We start from the raw sequence: 21,878 nt of genomic DNA on the forward strand, positions 1-21,878 counted from the left end.
TTCCGGTATAAGTTATCCGCTATTTGTTAGGGATCGACCGATATAGTTTTGTTAGGGCCGATACCGATAATCGGTGGAGCGGTGGAGGTTAGGGCCGATAGCCGATAACTTATACCGGTATAAGTTATCGGCTATTTATCCCCCCGCGACACCGCTGCAGATCATTGATTTAAAGCGGGCGCTTTAAATTAATGCACTGCAGTGGCTTTTGTGGTGCCATAGGCCGCCGCCACCACCCGCTTCTCTCCCCCTGCCTGTCCGGGGGTCCTGAGTCCTATCACCGCCACCGCCACCGCCCCCTCCCGCGATCCCCCCCCCCCCCGACCCGTGTCACATCCCCCACCGCACAGCCCCGGCCCCATTGCCTCCCAAATCCCCGGTTTTATAATTACCTGTGCCCGGGGTCCACTCTACATCTGGCTCCGGTGGCGTCCTCCTGAGCTGTCACTGTGCGCACTGACAGTGAAGTCACGTCGCGCACGTCACTCGTCATTGCGCACAGCGTAACGCAGGACGCAGCAGGAGCCAGAAGTAGCGTGGGCCCCAGGAACAGGTAATTATAAAACCGGGGATAGGGGAGGCAATGGGGCCGGGGCGGTGCGGTGGGGGTTGCGACGGGTCGGTTGCGGTGCAGCGGGGGCGTTCGCGGTGTGGTGGTGCGGGGCATTATCGGCTTATCGGCAAGGTAATTGCCGATACCGATAATGCCCAAAATCGTGATTATCGGCCGATAATATCGGCCAAACCGATAATCGGTCGATCCCTAATTGTAACCCATCTCTTATGAGTATGGAAATACCCCATGTTAGGACGTAAAATGCTTTGGGGGCGAACTACAATGCTCAGAAGAGAAGGAGTCACATTTGGCTTTTGAAAAGCAAATTTAGCTGAAATGTTTTTTTGGGGGCATGTCCCATTTGGGAAGCCACTATGGTGCCAGGACAGCAGAAAAAAAAAAAAAAAAAAAAAAAAAAAAAAAACACATGACATACTACATGGAAACTACACCCCTCAAGGCACGTAACAAGGGGTCCAGTGAGCCTTAACACCCCACAGGTGTTTGACGACTTTTTGTTAAAGTTGGATGTGTAAATTATTATTATTTTTTTTTTCACTAAAATGCCAGTTTTCCCTCAAATTTTAATTTTTTTACAAGGGGTAATAGGAAAAATTTGCCCCCCAAAATTTGTAACCCCATCTCTTCTGAGTATGGAAATACCCCATGTGTGGACGTCAAGTGCTCTGCTGGCGCACTACAATGCTCAGAAGTGAAGGAGCGCCATTTAGCTTTTGGGAAAAAAAAAATTGTTTGGAATGGAAGTCAGGGGCTATGTGCGTTTACAAAGCCCCCCGTGGTGCCAGAACAGTGGACCCCCCCCACATGTGACCCCATTTTGGAAACTACACCCCTCACAGAATTTAATAAGGGGAGCAGTGAGTATTTACACCCCACTGGCGTTTGACAGATCTTTGGAACAGTGGGCTGTGCAAATGAAAAATCAAATTTTTCATTTCAAAAATCTGTCAGACACCTGTGAGGTGTAAATGCTCACTGTACCCCTTATTACATTACATGAGGGGTGTAGTTTCCAAAATGGGGTCACATGTCGGTATTTCTTTTTTTGCATTTATGTCAGAACCGCTTTAAAATCAGCCACCCCTGTGCAAATCACCAATTTAGGCCTCAAATGTACATGGTGCGCTCTCACTCCTGAGCCTTGTTGTGCGCCCGCAGAGCATTTTACGCCCACATATGGGGTATTTCTGTATTCAGGAGAAATTGTGTTACAAATTTTGGGGGTCTTTTTTTCCTTTTACTGCTTGTGAAAATAAAAAGTATGGAACAACACCAGCATGTTCGTGTAATTTATTTTTTATTTTTTTACACTAACAAGCTGGTGTAGCCCCAAACTTTTCCTTTTCCTAAGGGGTAAAAGGAGAAAAAGCACCCCAAAATTTGTAGTGCAATTTCTCCCGAGTACGGAAATACCCCACATGTGGCCCTAAACTGTTTCCTTGAAATACGACAGGGCTCCGAAGTGAGAGAGCGCCATGTGCATTTGAGGACTAAATTCGGGATTGCATAGGGGTGGACATAGGGTGTACGGGGGTGTATATGTTGTGTTTTACCCTTTATCATGTGTTAGTGTAGTGTAGTGTTTTTAGGGTACATTCGCACTGGCGTGTTACGGTGAGTTTTCCGCTAGGAGTTTGGGCTGCGGCGAAAAATTTGCCGCAGCCCAAACTTGAAGCAGGAAACTTACTGTAAACCTGCCTGTGTGAATGTACCCTGTACGTTCACCTGGGGGGGGGGGGGGGCAAACCTCCAGCTGTTTCAAAACTACAACTCCTAGCATGTAGTGGCAGACCGTGCATGCTGGGAGTTGTACTTTTGCAACAGCTGGAGGCACACTGGTTGGAAAACTTCCAGTTAGGTTCTGTTACCTAACTCAGTATTTTCCAATCAGTGTGCCTCCAGCTGTTGCAAAACTACAACTCCCAGCATGTACTGATCGCCGAAGGGCATGCTGGGAGATGTAGTTGTGTACCTCCAGCTATTGCATAACTACAACTCCCAGCATGCCGAGACAGCTGTTTGGGCATGCTGGGATTTGCAGTTTTGCAACATCTGGAGGGCTACAGTTTTAGAGAACACTGCAAAGTGATCTCCAAACTGTGGTCCTCCAGCTGTGGCAAAACTACAAATCCCAGCATGCCCAGACAGCAAACAGCTGTTTGGGCATGCTAGGAGTTGTAGTTTTGCAAGATCTGGAGGAATACAGTTTAGAGATCACTATATAGCGGTCTCAAACTGTAGCCCTCCAGCTGTTGCAAAACTACATATTCCAGCATGCCCAAACAGCTGTCTGGGCATGCTGGGAGTTGTAGTTTTGCAACATCTGGAGGGCTACAGTTAGAGACCACTGTATAATGGTCTCAAACTGTACCCTCCAGATGTTGCTAGGCAACTCACCGGCTTCCGTCTCATCCAGCCGCACGACATCGCCGCCCGCCGATCTCCGTTGCCCGCTTCCTCCAACGCCGATGCGGATCGGTAGGTGGATCTTCGGCGCTGGTCCCCGTCGTTTCCCCGTTCTGCCCCGTCTATTGTGGGTGGGCAGGTTGGGGAAAACTAAAGTTAACCCCCCCCCCCCGCCCCCGATCTGCTATTGGTGGTCGTGCCTAGACCACCAATAGCAGGGATAGGAGGGGTAGCACCCTGCCACCTCACTCCTATCCCTTCAGGAGGATCGTAGGTGTCTTAGACAACCGCGATCCCCCTTATATTCCGGGTCACCATAGACCCGTAATGACCCGGAATCGCGTAAATCTCAAGTGTGAATTCACTAGCGATCGCCGACATGGTGGGGGGTGGGGGTCTATCCCCCCTGGGCGTTTGCACGGGATGCCTGCTGAATGATTTCAGCAGGCATCCCGGTCCGATCCCCGCCCAGTACCAGGGTGTCATGGCATACGTCAAGGGTCCTTAAGGGGTTAAAGGGTAGCTCCCACCATCCTATATATATTTTTTTCTGTCCCTGCCTATTTCCAATCTCTCCCTAACCCCCTCCCTGCTTTAAGTTTTTTTTTTTTACTGTATTAAAAAGGTCTTTTTGTCTGCCTGGTAGTGTGCTCACTACCAGGCAGACTTCCCCAGCAGGCAGACGTCACTGATGCCTGCTGGGGCAGACACTTCCGCCCTTAGTTCATCTATACAGGGTGCCTCCAGCTGTTTCACCATTACAACTCCCAGCTTGCACACTGACATCTATAGGCTGTCAGGGCATGCTGGGATTTGTAGTGGGGAAACAGCTGGAGGCACCCTGTGTTGAAAACAATAAGTGTTGAAAACCCCGTGTCGAAACCTGGATCTGCGCAACCCCCGTGTTGAAACCCCAACTCCTGCTCTTATGCAGCCATGTGAAACTATATGGTGCAACGACAGAAGAAAAATATGCATTTCGTTCCAAAAAATTAAGATTTTAATATTTTCACAGCTTTGTGACCAAAGTGCATGCTTTTTATAACACTAAAGCAGCCATGTGGAACCTATATGGTGCAAATACACAAGAAATAAGTTCATAAAATTACTAAACAGAAATAATTTTGCATATAAATAATAGTTTAGCACCTTTTATTGCTTGTCACTGTGCATGCTATGGAATGCTTCTCATCTGAAGAGGCTGCAAGCTGTCTGGATCTCACAGGTGTCCTACCACAGTTGAAAGCCGTCTGATACACTGTACTCAAGCAGGGGAGCGAGCAGAGGAGAGAGAAAACCACACCCCCACTCCCTTCAGAATTTTGGTCCTTTTCTTGGTAGTAGTCAGGACCAAAAAGAACCCTGGATACTAAGGTTTGTTTTCAAAATTAGAGACAGGGACTCATAGTGGCCATTTTTTTTTAAACATTTCCCATCTTTAGCAATAAAAAAATTTTTAATTATGAAAATTATGAAAATGCTTAGTTTTTAGGGAAGTATTTAATTAACAAAAGTTGTTTCTAACGACAGTAACACTGAAGTATTATACATGGACGTATTTTTTTTAAATAACACCGCTGAATTATTTATGTATATATGTGCGGTTATGTAGTACCTACATCCTTTAGAAGATAAAAAGCAAACCGCATAAAAAAATATAAATGTATGTTGAGGGACAAAATTAATAGACTACTGTGTGGTTAATGTGAGGTTGAATTCTCAGGCCTCTTCAACAATACAAAGTAAAAGCACTTCCTGGACACTGAGTATTGAAGGTTTTGTGCATGTAAAAATGTTAGCAACCAAGTTGCAAGGCTTTTCAGCTAAATGTCCATAAAAGGAGTTAAAAAAAACAAAAAACATTTTATAGGCACTGTCATTAAAAAACAAACAAACAAAAAAAGCATTCACTATGTTATGGAGACATGTCAAAAGTTTTCATTGGTTAAGTTTTTCTGACCCTGACCAATCAGTAGAACGAGCTGGGAGAAGCAAGAGCTGAGTGTGTTGCCCTGGCTTTATCACAGGACCAATACAGTCTTAAGGCTTTGGGACAGTATATGGATATCCTATGGCATGTCAGGTGCAGGTCCTAGAAGTGGGAACTGCATCAATTTCTAGAACAAGAGCAACTAGTCCCACCTGCAGTGGTTGTGATGGCTGGTGGGGAAAATGCTTGGCTCACTAAGGATTCCCTAGGAAAATCAGCTGTTCACCAACATACTTTAGTAGAGGCCCCAAACTTGGTGTACACTATTTTGCGTCCTTACATCTACCATTATAACAGATCATGGTTTGCATTCACTGTCCATCTACTGCAATATAGGGCCCAGTAGTGCCATGACGTGACAGGTTATACCGGTCATTCCTCCCCTCCAGTCCTATCTTGGATGGAATTAGTGGATTTTGTGGGAAATTCTCTAATTTCTCTTATCAATGCTGCTGCAGAGACTTCCTAGCTGCACTCTGACTGTCCAAACAAATTGGCAACAAGCAGTATTTTGTAAAATAGCAAATAAGAGAATCTTCTATGCATTAAAATCTGAAAAATTACAGCCCAGTAATAAAGGCTCAAACACATTTCCAAACAATTTAGCTATAGTGTTAGACAGCACGTGTCAGATGATAGAACTGTGAATGTAGCAAAAATAACATGAAGCTATATTGAAAAGGGTTGCTAGAGTGCAAAGTTCAGTCCCTGTTAATGGTAGAAGCTGCCATTAAGATACACTTGAAAATTTGTCCAAGCATTACAGTCATTTGTAAAAACTTTTGGCATGTCATCAGGACATGTCAAACGTTTAGATCGTACCAGATCTCAGTCTAAGACATGGTGCGATGTAAACATTTGACATGTCTTGCGTGTCAAAATTTTTTACAAATGACAATAGCCCTTTAATGTTAAATAAAACCATGTGTTCTAAACAGAAAAGAAGGCTTCATGTATTATTTACAAAGCTTTACTTTAAGAAAGGAACGTAGTATATAGCACCTCAGCTCAACCCTACCTTTTCAATATTTCCATATAAGCAGAACATGTTAAACACTCGAGAGCAGTTCATCTTTTGTTGGTGGAGTCCACTAACCATGGCTACTGAACCAACAGTAGGCCCACCATGGATGTAAGAAAAAGAGGTCCGAGGTAAAGGATAAGAAACCAGCTCTGGAGTGTCTCTAGATCCCATCCTGTAGCGGTTTGGAAATGGTAACAGTGGGCCATGATTTCCTAAAGATAAAGATGCAGGTTACTGAACAATGATTAGTTATAAACAAAAAAATGTAAGACTTTGTACAATATGAAATTTCATGTTTATCGTTACATTAGGTTTGTATTCCCTATTTAAACAGAATACTAAATAAAAAATACTTCTGGACCCCAGTCACCACAAAGTTGCGTATTTTGTGGAGCTTAGGAGAATTACAGGTACAGCTCAGATTATATCACATAACTCTACAGAGTCCAGATGAACTGTACACAGGTTCCAATATGGAAGCAAAGAAATGTTCACTTAAGGGTAGGGTCACATGTGCCGTAAGGGTTAGCAAAGTACGCAGCTGATTTTGGTAAAATGTGAAGCAGCAAATACAGCATGTGTGTCAAGAAAATTTTTGTATTTAGGTTTTCACTGTTTTATAATTATTTAAAATTAATTTTCTTTTAAAGAACCTATTAAAGACCAAGATTAACAGAAAGGAAGATCTTCAGCCATACATCATAAAAACAAATCCTAACCTCAGTGAGACCTCTCCCCACTCCTTTCCCCTTCCCTTTCCTTTTTTTGTTGTGTGTCCTCTCTATTTGTTTTGTGCCTCTCTCTCGCGTTCTTTGATATACCGTTTGGGCTTTGGATGGATTTTGCCACCCCTGCTTGATAGTCTTTATGGGCTACAGTGCCCTACTGTACCCGTGATGCCTATGTGAGGGTTCTTTTTCTCCCTTATTCCCATCCAATGGGTTATGCATTCCATTAGCTTTTGAGAAGTCTAGTGCCTTCTCGCCTGCTTTACTCAACGTTTGCTGTACTACTGCATTTTTGTGCTTTTTCATGTATTTGAAAAACATTTTCAAGAAAAATTTGTTGAAAACAGAAAAAAAAATCTTAAATGCAGAAAAATTAAATGCCTTAAGAAAGAAATTTTTAAATGTTAAGAGCTGCAATCCAAGTGACCACAGTATTTCCTTTTTGTGTTTAAATAGCTGCCCTGACCACCAAATACTTACAAATGCTACCTCTGGTATAGCCTTAAATAGGTTGGTCACCTTTAACATGTTTTTTTTTTTTTATAGAGAGCTACAGTGATTATACTAAGCAACTCACACCTACAGCGAAGGCTTTTCTGCAGCCCCGTTCTGTCACATGTCACTGCTCCCGCTCAGTCCCTTGTCCCTGTATGCAGTTGGACAGCCCATTGTCCATACATGGCTGCCTATACATGTCATAGTGCCTCCTCCATATCAGTACACTGCGCTCAAGCAGGGAGTGTCAGTGAAGTAAAGGAGGCACGGTGACATATGATCACATGTTCCGCCATAGACAGTTATGTATAAAACATGAGCCATTCAGCTGCATATGGGGACTAGGAAAAGAGCCAGAGTGGAGCCGGGTTACGAGAGAGAACAAGGCCACAGGGAAGCCTCACTGTATGTGTAAGTAACCTATTATAATCGCTGTAGAAAATGGGGTAGAGGGAAAAAAGTCAGGGAGGCACACCCCAACAAGTTTGCTTGGTTGGCAGATGAGGGGGATGCCATTTCAGAGCTAGCAGTACTGCAGCAGGACTCTGCCTCTGACCGCCGGGGGTGGGGGATTGTCTGCTCCAGTAAGGAGGGAGGGAGTAGTGCAGGGCAGGCCAGACAGGTACTGGTAGTGGGGGACTCAATTATTAGGGGGACAGACAGGGCGGTCTGTCACAAAGGCCGGGATCGCCGAACAGTGTGTTGTCTTCCTGGCACTCTAGTTCAGCACATCGCGGATCGGGTTGACAGGTTGCTAGGTGGGGCTGGATAGGACCCAGCAGTAATGGTCCTCCAGAGAGGCAGCGGGAGATTAGGGAGGTAAACAAGTGGCTCAGAAGCTGGTGTAGGAAGGAGGGGTTTGGGTTCATGGAGAACTGGGCAAGAGACAGAGAGTAAAACTAACCCCAAAATGTTCTTTAACTATATAAATAGCAAAAAGGTCAAACATGAAAGTGTGGGCCCTTTAAAAAATTATGAGGAAGATATTATAAATGGGGATAAGGAAAAAGCAAATATATTAGACAAATTCTTCTCCAAAATGAATTGTCAGGTGAAATACAGCGAGATAAGGTAAACTCCCCAGTACACGTCACCTGTCTAACACAGGAAGAAGTACAGTGCCGCCTACAAAAAAATCAAAATAGAAAAATCACCAGGTCCAGATGGCATTCACCACCGTGTTCTAAAGGAATTAAGTAATGTAATAGACAGACCCCCTATTTTTAATATTCTACTTTAATATGGTACTCATTCTGATTGGATGACTGTTACTAATGGGGTACCACAGGGGTCCATCTTGGGTCCTGTCCTATTTAATATATTCATTAATGACCTTGTAGAGGGGTTTAATAGTGAAGTAGCAATCTTTGCAGATGACACCAAACTCTGTAAAGCGGTAAACACAATAGAGGACAGTGCACTGTTACAAATAGATCTGGATAAGTTGGAAGTTTGGGCTGGGAAGTGGCAGATGAAGTTCAACACTGATAAATGTAAGGTCATGCACATGGGGAAGAAAAATCCGGGCTGGGATTATGTGTTAAATGGGAGAACACTTGGGACGACTGACGTAGAAAAGGACTTGGGAGTCTTAGTTAACAGTAAATGTAGCTGTAGTGACCAGTGACTGGCAGTTGCTGCCAGGGCAAATAAAATCATGGGGTGCATCAATAGGGGCATAGATGCCCACGACAAGGAAATAATTCTACCGCTGTACAAAATCACTAGTCAGACCACACATAGAATACTTTTTACAGTACTGGGCACCAGTGTACAAGAAAGATATAGTGGAGCTGGAGAGGGTTCAAAGACGGGCAAACAGAGTAATACGGGGAATGGGAGGACTACAGTACCCAGAAAGATTATCAGAATTAAGGTTATTTAGTTTAGAAAAAAAGAAGACTTAGGGGAGACCTAATAACTATGTATAAATATATCAGGGGATCGTACAGAGAATTCTCCCATGATCTATTTATACCCATGACTGTATCTTTAACAAAGGGGCATCCTCTACGTCTAGAGGAAAGAAGAAGGTTTCTACACCAGCACAGACGGGGGTTCTTTACTGTAAGAGCAGTGAGACTGTGGAATTCTCTGCCTGAGGAGGTGGCCATGGTGAACTCTGTAAGAGTTCAAAAAAGGGTCTGGATGCATTTTTGGAGAATAACAACATTGCTGGTTATGTATACTAGATTTATAGGGACAGAACGTTGATCCAGGGATTTATTCTACCTGCCTAATTTGAGTCGGGAAGGAATTTTTACCTCTAGTATGAGGGTTTTTCGCTTTCCTCTGGATCAACTCAACTCGGTAGGGAGTTGGTTTATAGGTTGAATTTGATGGACTCTGGTCTTTTTTCAACCTTATGAACTATGTTACTATGTAGTGCTATATTAAAAAACATGTAAATGGTGGCCAATACCTTTCAAGCTTTTCCATATTATGCTCTAAGAGAATGTTACTACATTAGATCAGTGCAAGGAGGGCTTTATGTTCCTAATATATTCTTTGTTTTGTTAATATTTCTTTGGAGTGCTAATTGTGGGACTGTGGCAATGTGTCCTAAAGGGTGTATGTATGCATCTGCTTTTCCTAGATTTAACATCCCCACCTACACTGTCACAGTTCCATCAGCAATCAGGGATTGCAGATTACAAGTACTATTTTGTAAGTTATTTAGTGAATATATACATAAAACTATAACATTGCTTTAAAATGGTATTGACAATATTGTTTTCTCAACTAAAAGAGGTTGTCCATCTTAAACAAAAAAATGAAGTGATCTTTTCATACCTAGGCCAGTAACCATGACAAGGGGGCATCCTCTGCTTCTAGAGGAAAGAAGGTTTCACCATCATCAAAGATGGGGATTCTTTATTCTAAGAGCAGCGAGAATATGGAACTCTCTGCCACATGATGTTGTGATGTCTGACTCAAACAGGTTAAAGGGGGGCTGGATGTTTTACTAAAGAGTAATTAGAGGTCATGGATACTATATTGATGGGGATAGAACGTTGATCCAGGGATTTATTGTGATAACCATATTGGTGTTGGGAAGGAATTTTTCCTCTGTCATGGGGCAACTTGCATCAGCCTCATGTTTTTCTTTTTTGCCTTCCTCTGGATCAACATAGTAGGGTTTTAGGTTGAAATCGATGGACACTTTTCAACCTTACAAACTACGTTACTATGTAAGCTATACCTACCTCTTTAACCCTCGTGACATGTTAGGAGGCTGCGCTGAACTTCCTGGTAGACTCTGTTTACATAGTTTCAGCAATGATGTGCCCCATCTACTCACGTGACCACTGCAGCCATTTAAACAAAGCTGGAAGGAAGGACCAGTGCTGCTCTTAATTTCAGCAACTAGCTAGATTACATCAATGCCTTAAAAGGTGTAGATGTACTCTGCCCCTAGACATCTCATCCCCTATGCTTTGGATAGGGGATAAGATGTCAAGGGGCGGAGTACCCCTTTAAGTGAGAAAGCCTTCTTAGGGGAAATTGTTCACCATATTCAAATAATGCAGAAAAGACTCTCCAGTAAACAGTTAGTACCCATATGACATGTGTTTATTGTAGCCAATCAGGGAAACTAATAAGGGACCCTGTTTATCATGGGAAATTATGGGACATCACATGACCATCTCAGGCCCTTTCTGTTTTCAAAGCATTATCAAGAGGAAACATACATTACCCTATGGTTATTTTATAGGGGCAAATAAGGCACATTCCTCCATTCAAATAAAGGTAATCCTAGTAGTAGAAGGTCTGATTACAGCGCTCCCGGCAATATGATATGGTAGACATAAAACATAGCATACCATATCCATCATATCTATAGGTTGATGGATGGTCTCCCAAAATGGCTTGTCTCTTTCGTCCATTGCCCTGGTCTGAAAGAGATCAAAATATAGGAATTAACTATAGATAAGTGCTTTCTTAGTTTACATTATAATTATAATAAGTTAGGCTACACTATGAGCAGTAGTTAGAGTAAATATTACACAGTACTTTTGTCTTGATAAACTGCACAGAACCCTCTAAATACTTAAAGAGAACCAGTGGTTCCTTTACCTTTTTACGGTTTGTCAATCCCTCACCTTCTCTTCCGGAGTTATGCAATTTTTTCTATTTCCATCTGACAGATTCTTGAATCTATCAGATGGGCGTGCATAATGCACCAGGGATATGGGTGGGCTTATCAGAGCTGGTTGCGTGAATAACTTACATCCATGCAGTATGCACTTCCATCGCATCCTTCTAACATAGTCAGCCCGATCTCGCAAGACTTACTGTGTCATAAGGAAGTGATGGGAGCATGTATTGCACAGATTTAAAATGCCAGATAAGCCCATCCATACCTCCAGCTCATCATAGTTATGCATGCCCAGCTGACAGATTCAAGAATCTGTCATATGAAAATAAAACACCCCTTAATTCTGCGGATAGGGGATATGTTTTTTTTTTAGAATTTTGGGGGATGAGATATCTCCTTTAAGAGTTGTTCAGTTTGGAGAACCACTTTCTTAAAAAGTTCTTATGGATACTAGATTTATAGGGACAGAACGTTGATCCAGGGATTTATTCTGACTGCCATGTTTGGAGCCGGGAAGGAATTTTTACCTCTACTATGAGGTTTTTTTTTGCCTTCCTCTGGGTCAACTCAGTAGGGACTCATTAGGGTTATAGGTTGAACTTGATGGACTCTGGTGTTTTTTCAACCTTATGAACTATGTTACTATGTTAAAAATAAATTATCCTGCAAAGCCTGACATATGGTAAGAGGCTACACAAACTGCACAGCCCCATGAAAATAATTCTTTATACAATATTTTGTAGCATCATACACATGCAAAGCCAATAGTGCCATAATAAACATGCACAATAATAACAATTCAGATCTAGAGAATGGTGGAGAAATTTAACATTTTCAACAAAATATGGAACATTTAGACAGTTAGGGGCCGATTAAATTGGGCTACAGAGAAATACACCATTTTCAAGATTACAAATACTTATTAAGAATACATAGTTTCTTACATATTTTCTATAGTCAACATTTATACGAACATGTAACCCTCATGGTAGGCATATACAAAACTGACAACCATGAATCAAATAAATAAAATAAAAATGCAAATGGGAGGAGGTATACCCCATCATCAGCGCTCTGCTAAAGAGGTACTGTCAGCGCTTGACATGTCTTTAGTAAATACTAGCCTTTCCATATAATTAGATAAAGAAACTAGCAAAACTTGCAAAGTTCACCTACCTAGAAAAAGCTACTGTAATGTTCCTCAACAAGGCCCAGGAGAAACAAGGGATGAACACATTAACTCTGTACCTTTGGACTCCAACAGTCTCATCCTCTAGACCTCCCAGTTAAAGCCCTGCCAACCCCGCCCCCCCCCCCCCCCCTCCACCCGATTGGTGCCTAGGATAATGGAGACAGTTGCTCTCAAACTGAAAGAAGTCATCAAGCTATTGCCAGATGTAAGCCCTAAGGTGTTCAGAAGTATGACTGTCCTATATAATTTCCAAGGCATTTCCTATCTAACAGGAGTTTACTCCCATCAACAACTGCAAGTAATACTTGGAGGAGGAGAATGTCACTCATCTTTTACGCTCTTTGTGGAAAATTACCCTATTCAAAAAGGGAGAAGAGTGACAGTTTAAATGTGGAAAATACACATTGCAGAATGAAACCTCACTTTGTTGTCTCACGGGGCATGAATACATGTACTATCCTAGGACAAATGCCTGCACGGAGGTAACAGGTCTCATCGGGGCAGCTGTGAGCTGGTGAGCCCACCCCAGGAACGCCTTGGTACACCTGCTCCTCCATGCAGCAATCCATCATGACCAGTGGTGCGAACTGATACGAACTGATACTACACTTGATCTAAGCCAAAAAGCAGAAAACTGCCCAACAGGAATAATAACTAAAAAGGGGTATGGTTTGTGCAAACCTTCCCTTTCCTCTTGCAGCATAGTTAATCTCAACATCTTTAGCATAAGCGTGAGGCATAATCACTAGGTCCAAACTGCAGACTGTTCTTACCATTTTACCTGGATAGGGCGGTAACGTATACATGCTTCAGTGTTCTTTCAGTGTGGGTTCTTTCAGGATGTACAACTCATTTGGCATGGCAGTGGTCCTCTGGTCCTTTTTTTACTGATCTACCATGGGCAGAGAAGGTCACTATGCTTATCATAAAAGCAAGTGGGCGCACATCAGCAACAACTAACTTACTGAACACTGAGTGCCATGAAGATTGCTTCTGTATCCTAAAGTCTTCCCAAAGGCTGGTGATGCTATTGCATCAACTTCTGGACCATTCAGCATTCCGGGCCAATGGTTTCAACTTAAGCCCAGGCTCCTTAAATGTGACTGTGCTTTGTTGCAAAGGAAGGAGGTAATGGAGGAACTGAGGGATGTCTATATTGTTTTGGGTAATGAATATTTTTAAGCATGCATGCGAATGGTGGGAATATGATAAAGTTTTGCCATCTTTTTCAGGTAGAGGGCCATGAAAAACTTTGTGAGCGATGGAGGGAATTAAAGGACTTTCACAGACGTACTACGTACAATGCAGTATCTTAGCCAGTAAGAATAGGAGGTAACAAATAAGCCAAGGAGGAGTACAAATATGTTCTGATTTATTCCAAAGCAGACCACCTGGAGAAGGGTAAAATTACCACTCTTCATTGATTATGGAAATAGAGAAACCTCTAATCTCTGATGACCACTGATTGAACGCGCCTGATAAGTTCGTGTCATGTATCGCTCGCCCCACATCCCCATCCTGCTGGTAATAATGCACATAGATGATTGAGAAACTGAAATCTACCACTAAATCCTTCAGGCAGGTTAAGACCCTTGGTAGGAACAGTCTCTGGTCAGGCATATGATCATGAGGTTCACAGAGGTTCATGGGAAGAGTGCCACAGAGATTCAGGTTAAAGTAAATAATGTTAAAAAACCATATGCATCTAGATATTTTCAGCACTGGTTGGTGAACAGCTGGAAAACGGATACATTTCCAGTCCAAGTTGAGACTTGACAAACAGAGCAGCAGGCTCTCACAACACATTATCTGTTTATTATAAAAATACATTTTCGTTTATTATTTTAAATCTTCACAATCAGTCTGTAATTCTGCCAATAAGCACCCCTGTAGCATCCATTCTTTCTCAATTTTTCTGGATTGCTTCTTTAACATTGAAAGTCCAAGTTGGGGTCAGACATGGCTGCAATAACACAAAGAAATGCGAGAGAGCAGAGTCTTTCAAGCAAAAATCCAGGGGACAGAGGGATCATCGTGCCAGGATTAAACAAGAAAGTGGTCAAGTGCTTGCTCTACATGGACAACGATACGGTCTTCTGTACAGATCAGCATTTAGTAGTGGTGCTCGTCAAGACCTCCAATAAATCTAGCTGGGCTATGTCAACTGTAGGAAGTCAGATTATGGTCTCTGCAAAGTGGCCCCTGACTTTTCGTCACTTTCACCTTCTCCATTAAACCAGAATTCATCAAAATTCTCAAGGATGGAGAGGCCTTAAAATTCTGGCAAGATCGCTTGGCCAAAGTCAGCAAAAGGAAGAAATATTGGACTGTGGAACCTTAGACAGCTAACCAATAATGGAAAGCCTCTTACTGCATAATGAGATTTTACCTATGCTTCAAAACATAGAAAAAGCCTGGCCTTTGTCTCCCTTTGCCAGGACATCGCCAAAACAGTCTTTCACTTCATTTCCTGCTCTAATTTGGACAGATTGAAACGATCAGTTATGTACAAAGTGCCCTGCAAGAGTAGGAAAGAGTCCCAGTCAAGCCAACTCAGCTGTGGAACTCTTGTATGTGGACAGAATAAATTAATATAGCTGAGCTTGTACATTTCCTGCATCTCCTTCCTGTCTGGAGAAACCTGGGTTGGGACAAGAGGGAAAGCTCCTACTACAACAACTATTTACAAGAAAGTAACAGGGTACCAACAATCAGAAAGACATGGCATGACTGGGTATTACAGGGGATTTCCAGTTCTTGGTTTACTGTGGATCCCGAACAGCTGATCGGCAGGGGTGCCGGTGAAGGCACTATGCTGATCACTTATTGATAGCCTATCCAGTGGATAACTATCAATATTTTTTTTCCTGAAAAACAACTTCAAGGAAGACCTGCTCCTGAGAACTTTCATGCCTGAAGTGGACTATGCCACACAAGGTACTGCCCGAGGTGCCTTTCAGCTGAGCAAACACTATTGCACTTCCTCTGTTCTAAGAAGCAGCCTTTTGTATCAAACAATACTTTATAGAATCTCCCTGAAATTCACACAGTTGAGGTTATCAAGAAAGCCGGGCGCCTTGTGAATTGTTTTATGGATGCATTGTGGTCTCTGAGAAAATACTTGCTCATTAACTCTAAGAAGATGTAAGTTCAAGACTGCTGCAGGCTGGTTAAGAGCCTGTGGAGTGACTTTGTCTTCATGGACAGACCAGATAATCAATAAAAGGAGAAGATAGAATTTATTCTTCCATTGGTCAGACAGACCTTCAGTAAAGCATCTTATTCCTTTCCCTTTTTCCCTACTCCCCCATCTCTCCTGGTACTTGCCTTTTTGTTTGCTATTTAAACTGTGTAGCTTTCTTAGAATGTTAGTATAGTGCAATGTGTAACATATAGGGCATCTTTCGTGATCGTACTGTAGTCAATGGTCTTGTATTATAATATACGCATGTGATATTGTACTGTAGTCCCTTCTATGCTGTACTGCAGCACACTGTATGTTTGTATTTGACCACTGATTAAATTAAAGCCATTTTCAATTAACTTAAAATAGCTGCAAGGACCTGAAGGGTTAATCTACACTAAGAGCTTTTGTTTGGTTTTATTGCTATGGTTTCACTTAGCTGTCTGGACTGGTCAGCTGACCTTGATGTGAGCACCTCGTCTGGGCCTACATAAGCTGGCAGTCTACTCCCAATCCTTGCCTGCTAAAGAGCTCTGTGTACTCCTAGCTAGCATTCATATTGTATCTGTGATATCTGGCATTTTGACCCTTTGGCTCTGCAATCTGACTCTTCTCCTGGTTCTGTGTATTGGCTTATTTGTAACCTCTTGGTATCAACTCGCACTGGTGACAGCGACTTATTGTGTGTATGTTTAGTTATTATTTCTGTTAGTCTGAGTGATTCCGTTCTGTGTCCTGACCTCCGTCTGCATTATAGTTTATTATTTTGACTGGACTGCCCTCACTTATTGTAAGTAGGGACAGTCACTGTGGTTACGGACTTGCTACATAGGGCGGGTACGTAAGTAGGCAGGGATAGGGGTGTGGGTGAGAATAGTATGCACTCCTTCCCTGCCCAGACATGACACTAGCTGTCTATAGCTTAGTGTCCCTGGTTTGGCTGATATCGCTAGTCATGTTTCAAGACTCTTTAAATGGGTCAGACAATTACCAACCAATAAAACGGCACTAGACAGATTTCTACAGATTTATAGGTGAGCTATTTGCATATTTTTCCCAGAAAGCATTGCATGTAAAACTCTCTACAGCAGCATGATCTCTGCAAGAGGAACCAGTAACCCAGAAAGCCTCGGGAAAATGATAAATATCTACTAAAATGTGTTAGAAGAGAAGACAGGTCCTCTAGGACGCTAGTTATCAAGGTACAAAAATCACATTTTTTTGCATTATACTGGTAACATAACATTTTAGAAATAGTAATGTAACAACAGATCACATGCTTTAAACAGTACCTTGTTCATACTACAAGCTTCATGATTTTCAGAGAGGACTCCTTTCAAGAGGTCTCAGCATAATCCAATATTAACCTGTATTACATGGTTTCACAATTAACAATCCACAGTAATACAATAAACAATTTAAATAACTATATTGAATAGAACTCATGCAAATGCAGAAAAATACATTGTTTTTGTAAATAAATCCAGTAAACATGAACTTTCAATTCACATTAGAACAGGATAACAAATAAGGATAATAAAAATAAATAGGGATCATATAATAAGAATGTGAAAAATAGGAGAGACTTAGTTCTCCACAGTAAAACATTTTTCCCTTTGAGGCAGAGGCTGGATAGGAGCGCTAGGGTGTGTGAGTGGGGTGTGTCTGGATGTCTGTTGTATTATTGGGCTGCCTAGTGCTTGGCTTCAGGATTGACCGCTATTTTATATGCTTGTTATCTCTCTTTTCTCTGCATTTATTTACTGATCACACTGGTTTGGTACTGTATTTGTCCACTGTTAGTTGAAAAAGTTTCTAATAAATACTTAAAAAATAAATAAAAGAAAAATAAGTAGGGACAATATACAGTTCTAACAAAGGGTAAAAAAAAGCCAGTTTTAAGAATAAGCAGCAGACTAGCACAGCTTTAAAATTATGAAGCATTTTGTTTAAAATGGCAATATGGCAGAATGGACACAGCGGAGCTGGCTCTGTGAGGAAATGGCAAAGAAACATGGCTACTGAACTGTGGTCATCTGGAGACAGTGGGGAAATGTACTCAAACTGTAACTTTTAGATACATTTTTCACCCCCACAAAGTGTACCATAATTCTGGTGCATTTCCAATAGTAAATTTTGTCCAGTGTACCTTAAAGGGGTATTCCATGAAAAAAACTTTCTTTTATATATCAACTGGCTCCAGAAAGTTAAACAGATTTGTAAATTACTTCTATTAAAAAATCTTAATCCTTTCAATAATTATCAACTGCTGAAGTTGAGTTGTTGTTTTCTGTCTGGCAGCAGTGTGCAGTTCCCGAGACAAGCAGAGATGTCAGCAGAGAGCAGAGTAGAAGAGGTTTGCTATGGGGATTTGCTTCTAAACTGGGCGGTTCCCGAGACACGTGTCATCAGAGAGCACTTAGACAGAAAAAAAACAGCTCAACTTCAGCAGCTCATAAGTACTGAAAGGATTAAGATTTTTTAATAGAAGTCATTTACAAATCTGTTTAACTTTCTGGAGCCAGTTGATATATAAAAATAAGTTTTTTCCTGGATAACCCCTTTAAGGAAGTAGTAGAAGTACAATATAAATTCCGACTGTTTCTTTAAAAGGGGTATTCCAGGATTTTTTTTTTATTTGACTATGCTACAGGAGCTGTAAAGTTAGTGTATTTCATAATATATAGTGTCTGAACCTGTGAGTGACGGTTTTCTCACAATTCTTATGTGATTTTCACTCCAATATTTATTTTTAGCAGCATACAAAATGACTGTTGTCTCAGATTTTTCCCAGCTTGAAATGTGGCCGAGACGAGACTTGACTCACTAGTCAGCTGATGACAGGGAGCCTGTCTGCTTCAATGGGTAGAGGGATCAATCTGCAACTAATGCAACAGCTGTAGGCACCCTGATTGAAAACCACAGGTCTTTTGTTTCAATAGGTGGGGTGGCTGTTGTGTGGGAGGGAGGAAAATGGAATTGTGGGATTTGTAGTCAAAAAAAGAAAAGTCAAACAGGAAATACAAGTTCACAAAAAGCTAGCCACAGTGTTATGGTAATCTCACAACAGCCATTTAGCCCCAAGAAAAGCGCAGATCCTTCCTAAGCATGTCCATTACTGTCTGCCAGGTATGTACAAAAATTACCTTATGGTGGAGAACCCCTTTAAGCACTCAATGAGGTGTCAATTTGAAATGGTCAGGTGCCAAAGCCTAAATTGTTTTCTGTAAATTACACCATGATGATTAACACAGGTGCAGAGCTTGTTACAAACTACAGGACAGTGTATCATATTGGGACTTGTTCACATCTGCATTCGACACTTTGTTTACAGAATATGCCCCAATGGCAGGCGTTAAAGGAATAGTGTAGTGAAATATAAGTTATCACCTATCCAAAGAATAGGGTATAAGTTATAGATTGCGGGGGGTTCGACTACTGGGACTCCCTGCGATCGCCTGAACAGGGCCCTGGAAGTCTGCTAGAAGGGGGCAGACCCCCCACATGGAGCGGCGGCCGACACGCCCCCTCCATGTATACCATAGAGATACACGGGAGGGGGCGTGTCAGGAGCGGCTTCCTGCGGGCGTTGGAACGGCTGCTTCTGGCAGACTACCGGGGCCCCGCTCAGGAGATCGCGGGGGGTCCCAGCGGTCGAACCCAACCCCCCCCCCCCCCCCCCCCGTGATCTATAATCTATAACTTATACCCTATCCCCTTTGGATAGGGGATACGTTATTTTATCACTGCACTACTCCTTTAAGTGGAGAAAAAAGATTAGATTAGACAGAAACCTGATGAACCCCATTCAATGTCACAAGTTGGTGTCTGTTATACAATGAGGCATCTGGGTCCGTTCTTTTGCATCTTTGACAGCGCTGCCAAATGCAGATGTGAACTTAGCCTTAGCTACTATGTGATCATCACATTCCTTGAACAGTATAAGGCATAATTTCCACATGCAGAGGTTGTGGGGGTTGTGGCTGTAATGTTTATAAAAATTACAAAAAGCCTGAAACTATAGCAGTAGTCATTGGGACAGATGTAGCCATAACCACACACTACTTCTAAAATCCAATCTTCAAAGGGGGAAGTGATAGTCTGAGCCTCAATACAGCAGAGCTTTTTCAAGCACAATACTCAGAAATGTTTTTTTCTAATATATTAAAATGTTACCATTTTAAAGAGAAATGTGACTAATGTAGATAGAATACGGAACGTAACATTTATAGCAGCAGACTCACTGACTACTCTTTTACTAAATACATGAGATGTTGACTCCTGAATTCCACTCATCTAGAAATAAACATGTAAGCGCTAAATGCTTTGTTTTATTAATGTTATAGTCTTTCAATATAAACTTATAAAAGGAGATTTGCAAGTCACATAAACCACAAAGAAATAGGGATCTTGAGAAATATATTTTGTAACAAACTTAAAGAGCTACTAGACCTTTATACAAGATGTTCATTACATCAATAAATGAGGTACATGTGTACGACTAATGCCCAATGGGGAAACAAACAGTCCAAATGTTTCCTTATTTATGTACCATGTGACTGAACTGCCTTTGTAAGGGTTACTCAATTTACATATCGCAAGATTCAAGAAATCAGAAGGATTCTGTAGCCGAAAAGTTCTATACCATGAAAAGATAGAGAAGTCCTGAAAATGCTGATATACACTCACATGACTTAAGTCAATTAAATATCCAGGTGACAGCTTTCATGGAGCTATGACACCATATTCAATCCATGCAAGTGTGCAGAGGGCTTTGGAATGTCCATCTCTAGGAGCCTGTGGTGGTGATGATGCATGCAGAATGCAGTCAAAGTGAGTTGCAAGTCTGTGGTTTTGAGAAGAATATTTTCGGAGAGCGGATTCCGATGTGGTGCATGAAGAAGTGTAGAGTCAGCCTGCCGGATGATCCTCCGCTAGACTTCTGAATGCCTTGTCCAGCTTCAGAACAAAGTCTTGTCCGCTGAGATGCAGTGCGCAAGTTTATGGATTAATAATACATTCCTTCCCTCAGCATATAGATAGAAAGTAAGAGGGGCAGACAGTACGAATCTGTTCAGAGAAATGGCACTGCAAGCATGTCAGCATGTGGGGACTTCTCTTGGTATCTGCATGGTTCACCACAGAGAAAAACTACTAAACCAAAACCTAAAGGGCCTTAAATGGGCATTGTCAATTTAAACAAAATGCTTTGACATTTTGTAGGGACATGTGAAAAATTTTGATCGGTTGGGGTCTGAGTGTTCAGTTCCCCAACCGATCACTAGAATTAGCTGAGAGAAGATCACACTAAGAGAGACAAACTTACAATGACATTCTTAGGGGATTGTCTCAGTCAGCCGCATGCTTCTCTCCCTGCTCATTCTAGCAATTTAGTTTTGATCTGTAGCAGTTTGCGTATTCAGACCCCGACCGATCAACACTTTCGACTTGTCTCTATGACATGTGATTATTTTTCTTTTTTTAAAGCTACAGGAACCCTTTAACCAGAAAGTAATCATACCATAACTCGAACTATGTCTAAAAGAAGCCAATATAGTGTGAAACTCCTACCTTGCCTGTTCAGGTTGGGTTTGCTGTAATCCCAAGTATCATTGTTGTTCCGATGAACATTGAGACGTGTGGGCTGTGAGCAATAAAACAAGTAGTTAATGTCACTGCAGCTGCGAAAACAGTAAGAAAAGAAAAAAGACAAGAGTAAACAAGACTTACCTTGGCATATTCTATTTTTAGTGTGCAGCATCCAGCATAAATGTCTGCTCCATTCAGTGCAGCTTTGGCCTTTTGGGCACTAAGCACTGTCTCAAATGTCCAATGGGGTTAAGGAACAAAAACGCAGGAAAATGCATGAACCCACAATAAACAATGACTAGTCAAAACCGAAAATTGCAAAAAATCAGTTCTGGTAACTAAAGAAATAAATAGTGCTTACATAAAAATACTTATCACTAGAGATGAGCGAACTTACAGTAAATTCGATTTGTCACGAACTTCTCGGCTCGGCAGTTTATGACTTATCCTGCATAAATGAGTTCAGCTTTCAGGTGCTCCCGTGGGCTGGAAAAGGTGGATACAGTCCTAGGAGACTCTTTCCTAGAATTGTATCCACCTTTTCCAGCCCACCGGAGCACCTGAAAGCTGAACTAATTTATGCAGGATAAGTCA

At 41.9% G+C, this 21,878-nt stretch overlaps 1 protein-coding gene and 1 long non-coding RNA gene across 4 annotated transcripts in view; one reads left to right on the forward strand and one right to left on the reverse strand.

Annotated features, from left to right (window-relative positions):
- HNRNPLL (heterogeneous nuclear ribonucleoprotein L like) overlaps nt 1–21,878 on the reverse strand; it is a 253,232-nt gene that overhangs the window by 169,065 nt on the left and 62,289 nt on the right. For 2 of the 3 annotated variants that reach the window (XM_056567444.1, XM_056567441.1), the window contains exons 5-8: nt 21,426–21,520; nt 21,267–21,339; nt 11,045–11,116; nt 5,992–6,209 (exon numbers count right to left, since the gene is read on the reverse strand). The exons of the other annotated variant lie outside the window; for it this stretch is intronic. In XM_056567444.1, the coding sequence (XP_056423419.1) occupies nt 5,992–6,209; nt 11,045–11,116; nt 21,267–21,339; nt 21,426–21,520 (458 nt within the window). The remainder of the gene's footprint in view (nt 1–5,991; nt 6,210–11,044; nt 11,117–21,266; nt 21,340–21,425; nt 21,521–21,878) is intronic. 3 annotated transcript variants of the gene reach the window in all.
- LOC130362636 (uncharacterized) overlaps nt 1–21,878 on the forward strand; it is a 94,339-nt gene that overhangs the window by 68,060 nt on the left and 4,401 nt on the right. The window lies entirely within an intron of this gene.

Source organism: Hyla sarda, chromosome 3, assembly GCF_029499605.1.
Source record: "Hyla sarda isolate aHylSar1 chromosome 3, aHylSar1.hap1, whole genome shotgun sequence".
In the NCBI taxonomy this organism is placed as follows: domain Eukaryota; kingdom Metazoa; phylum Chordata; class Amphibia; order Anura; family Hylidae; genus Hyla; species Hyla sarda.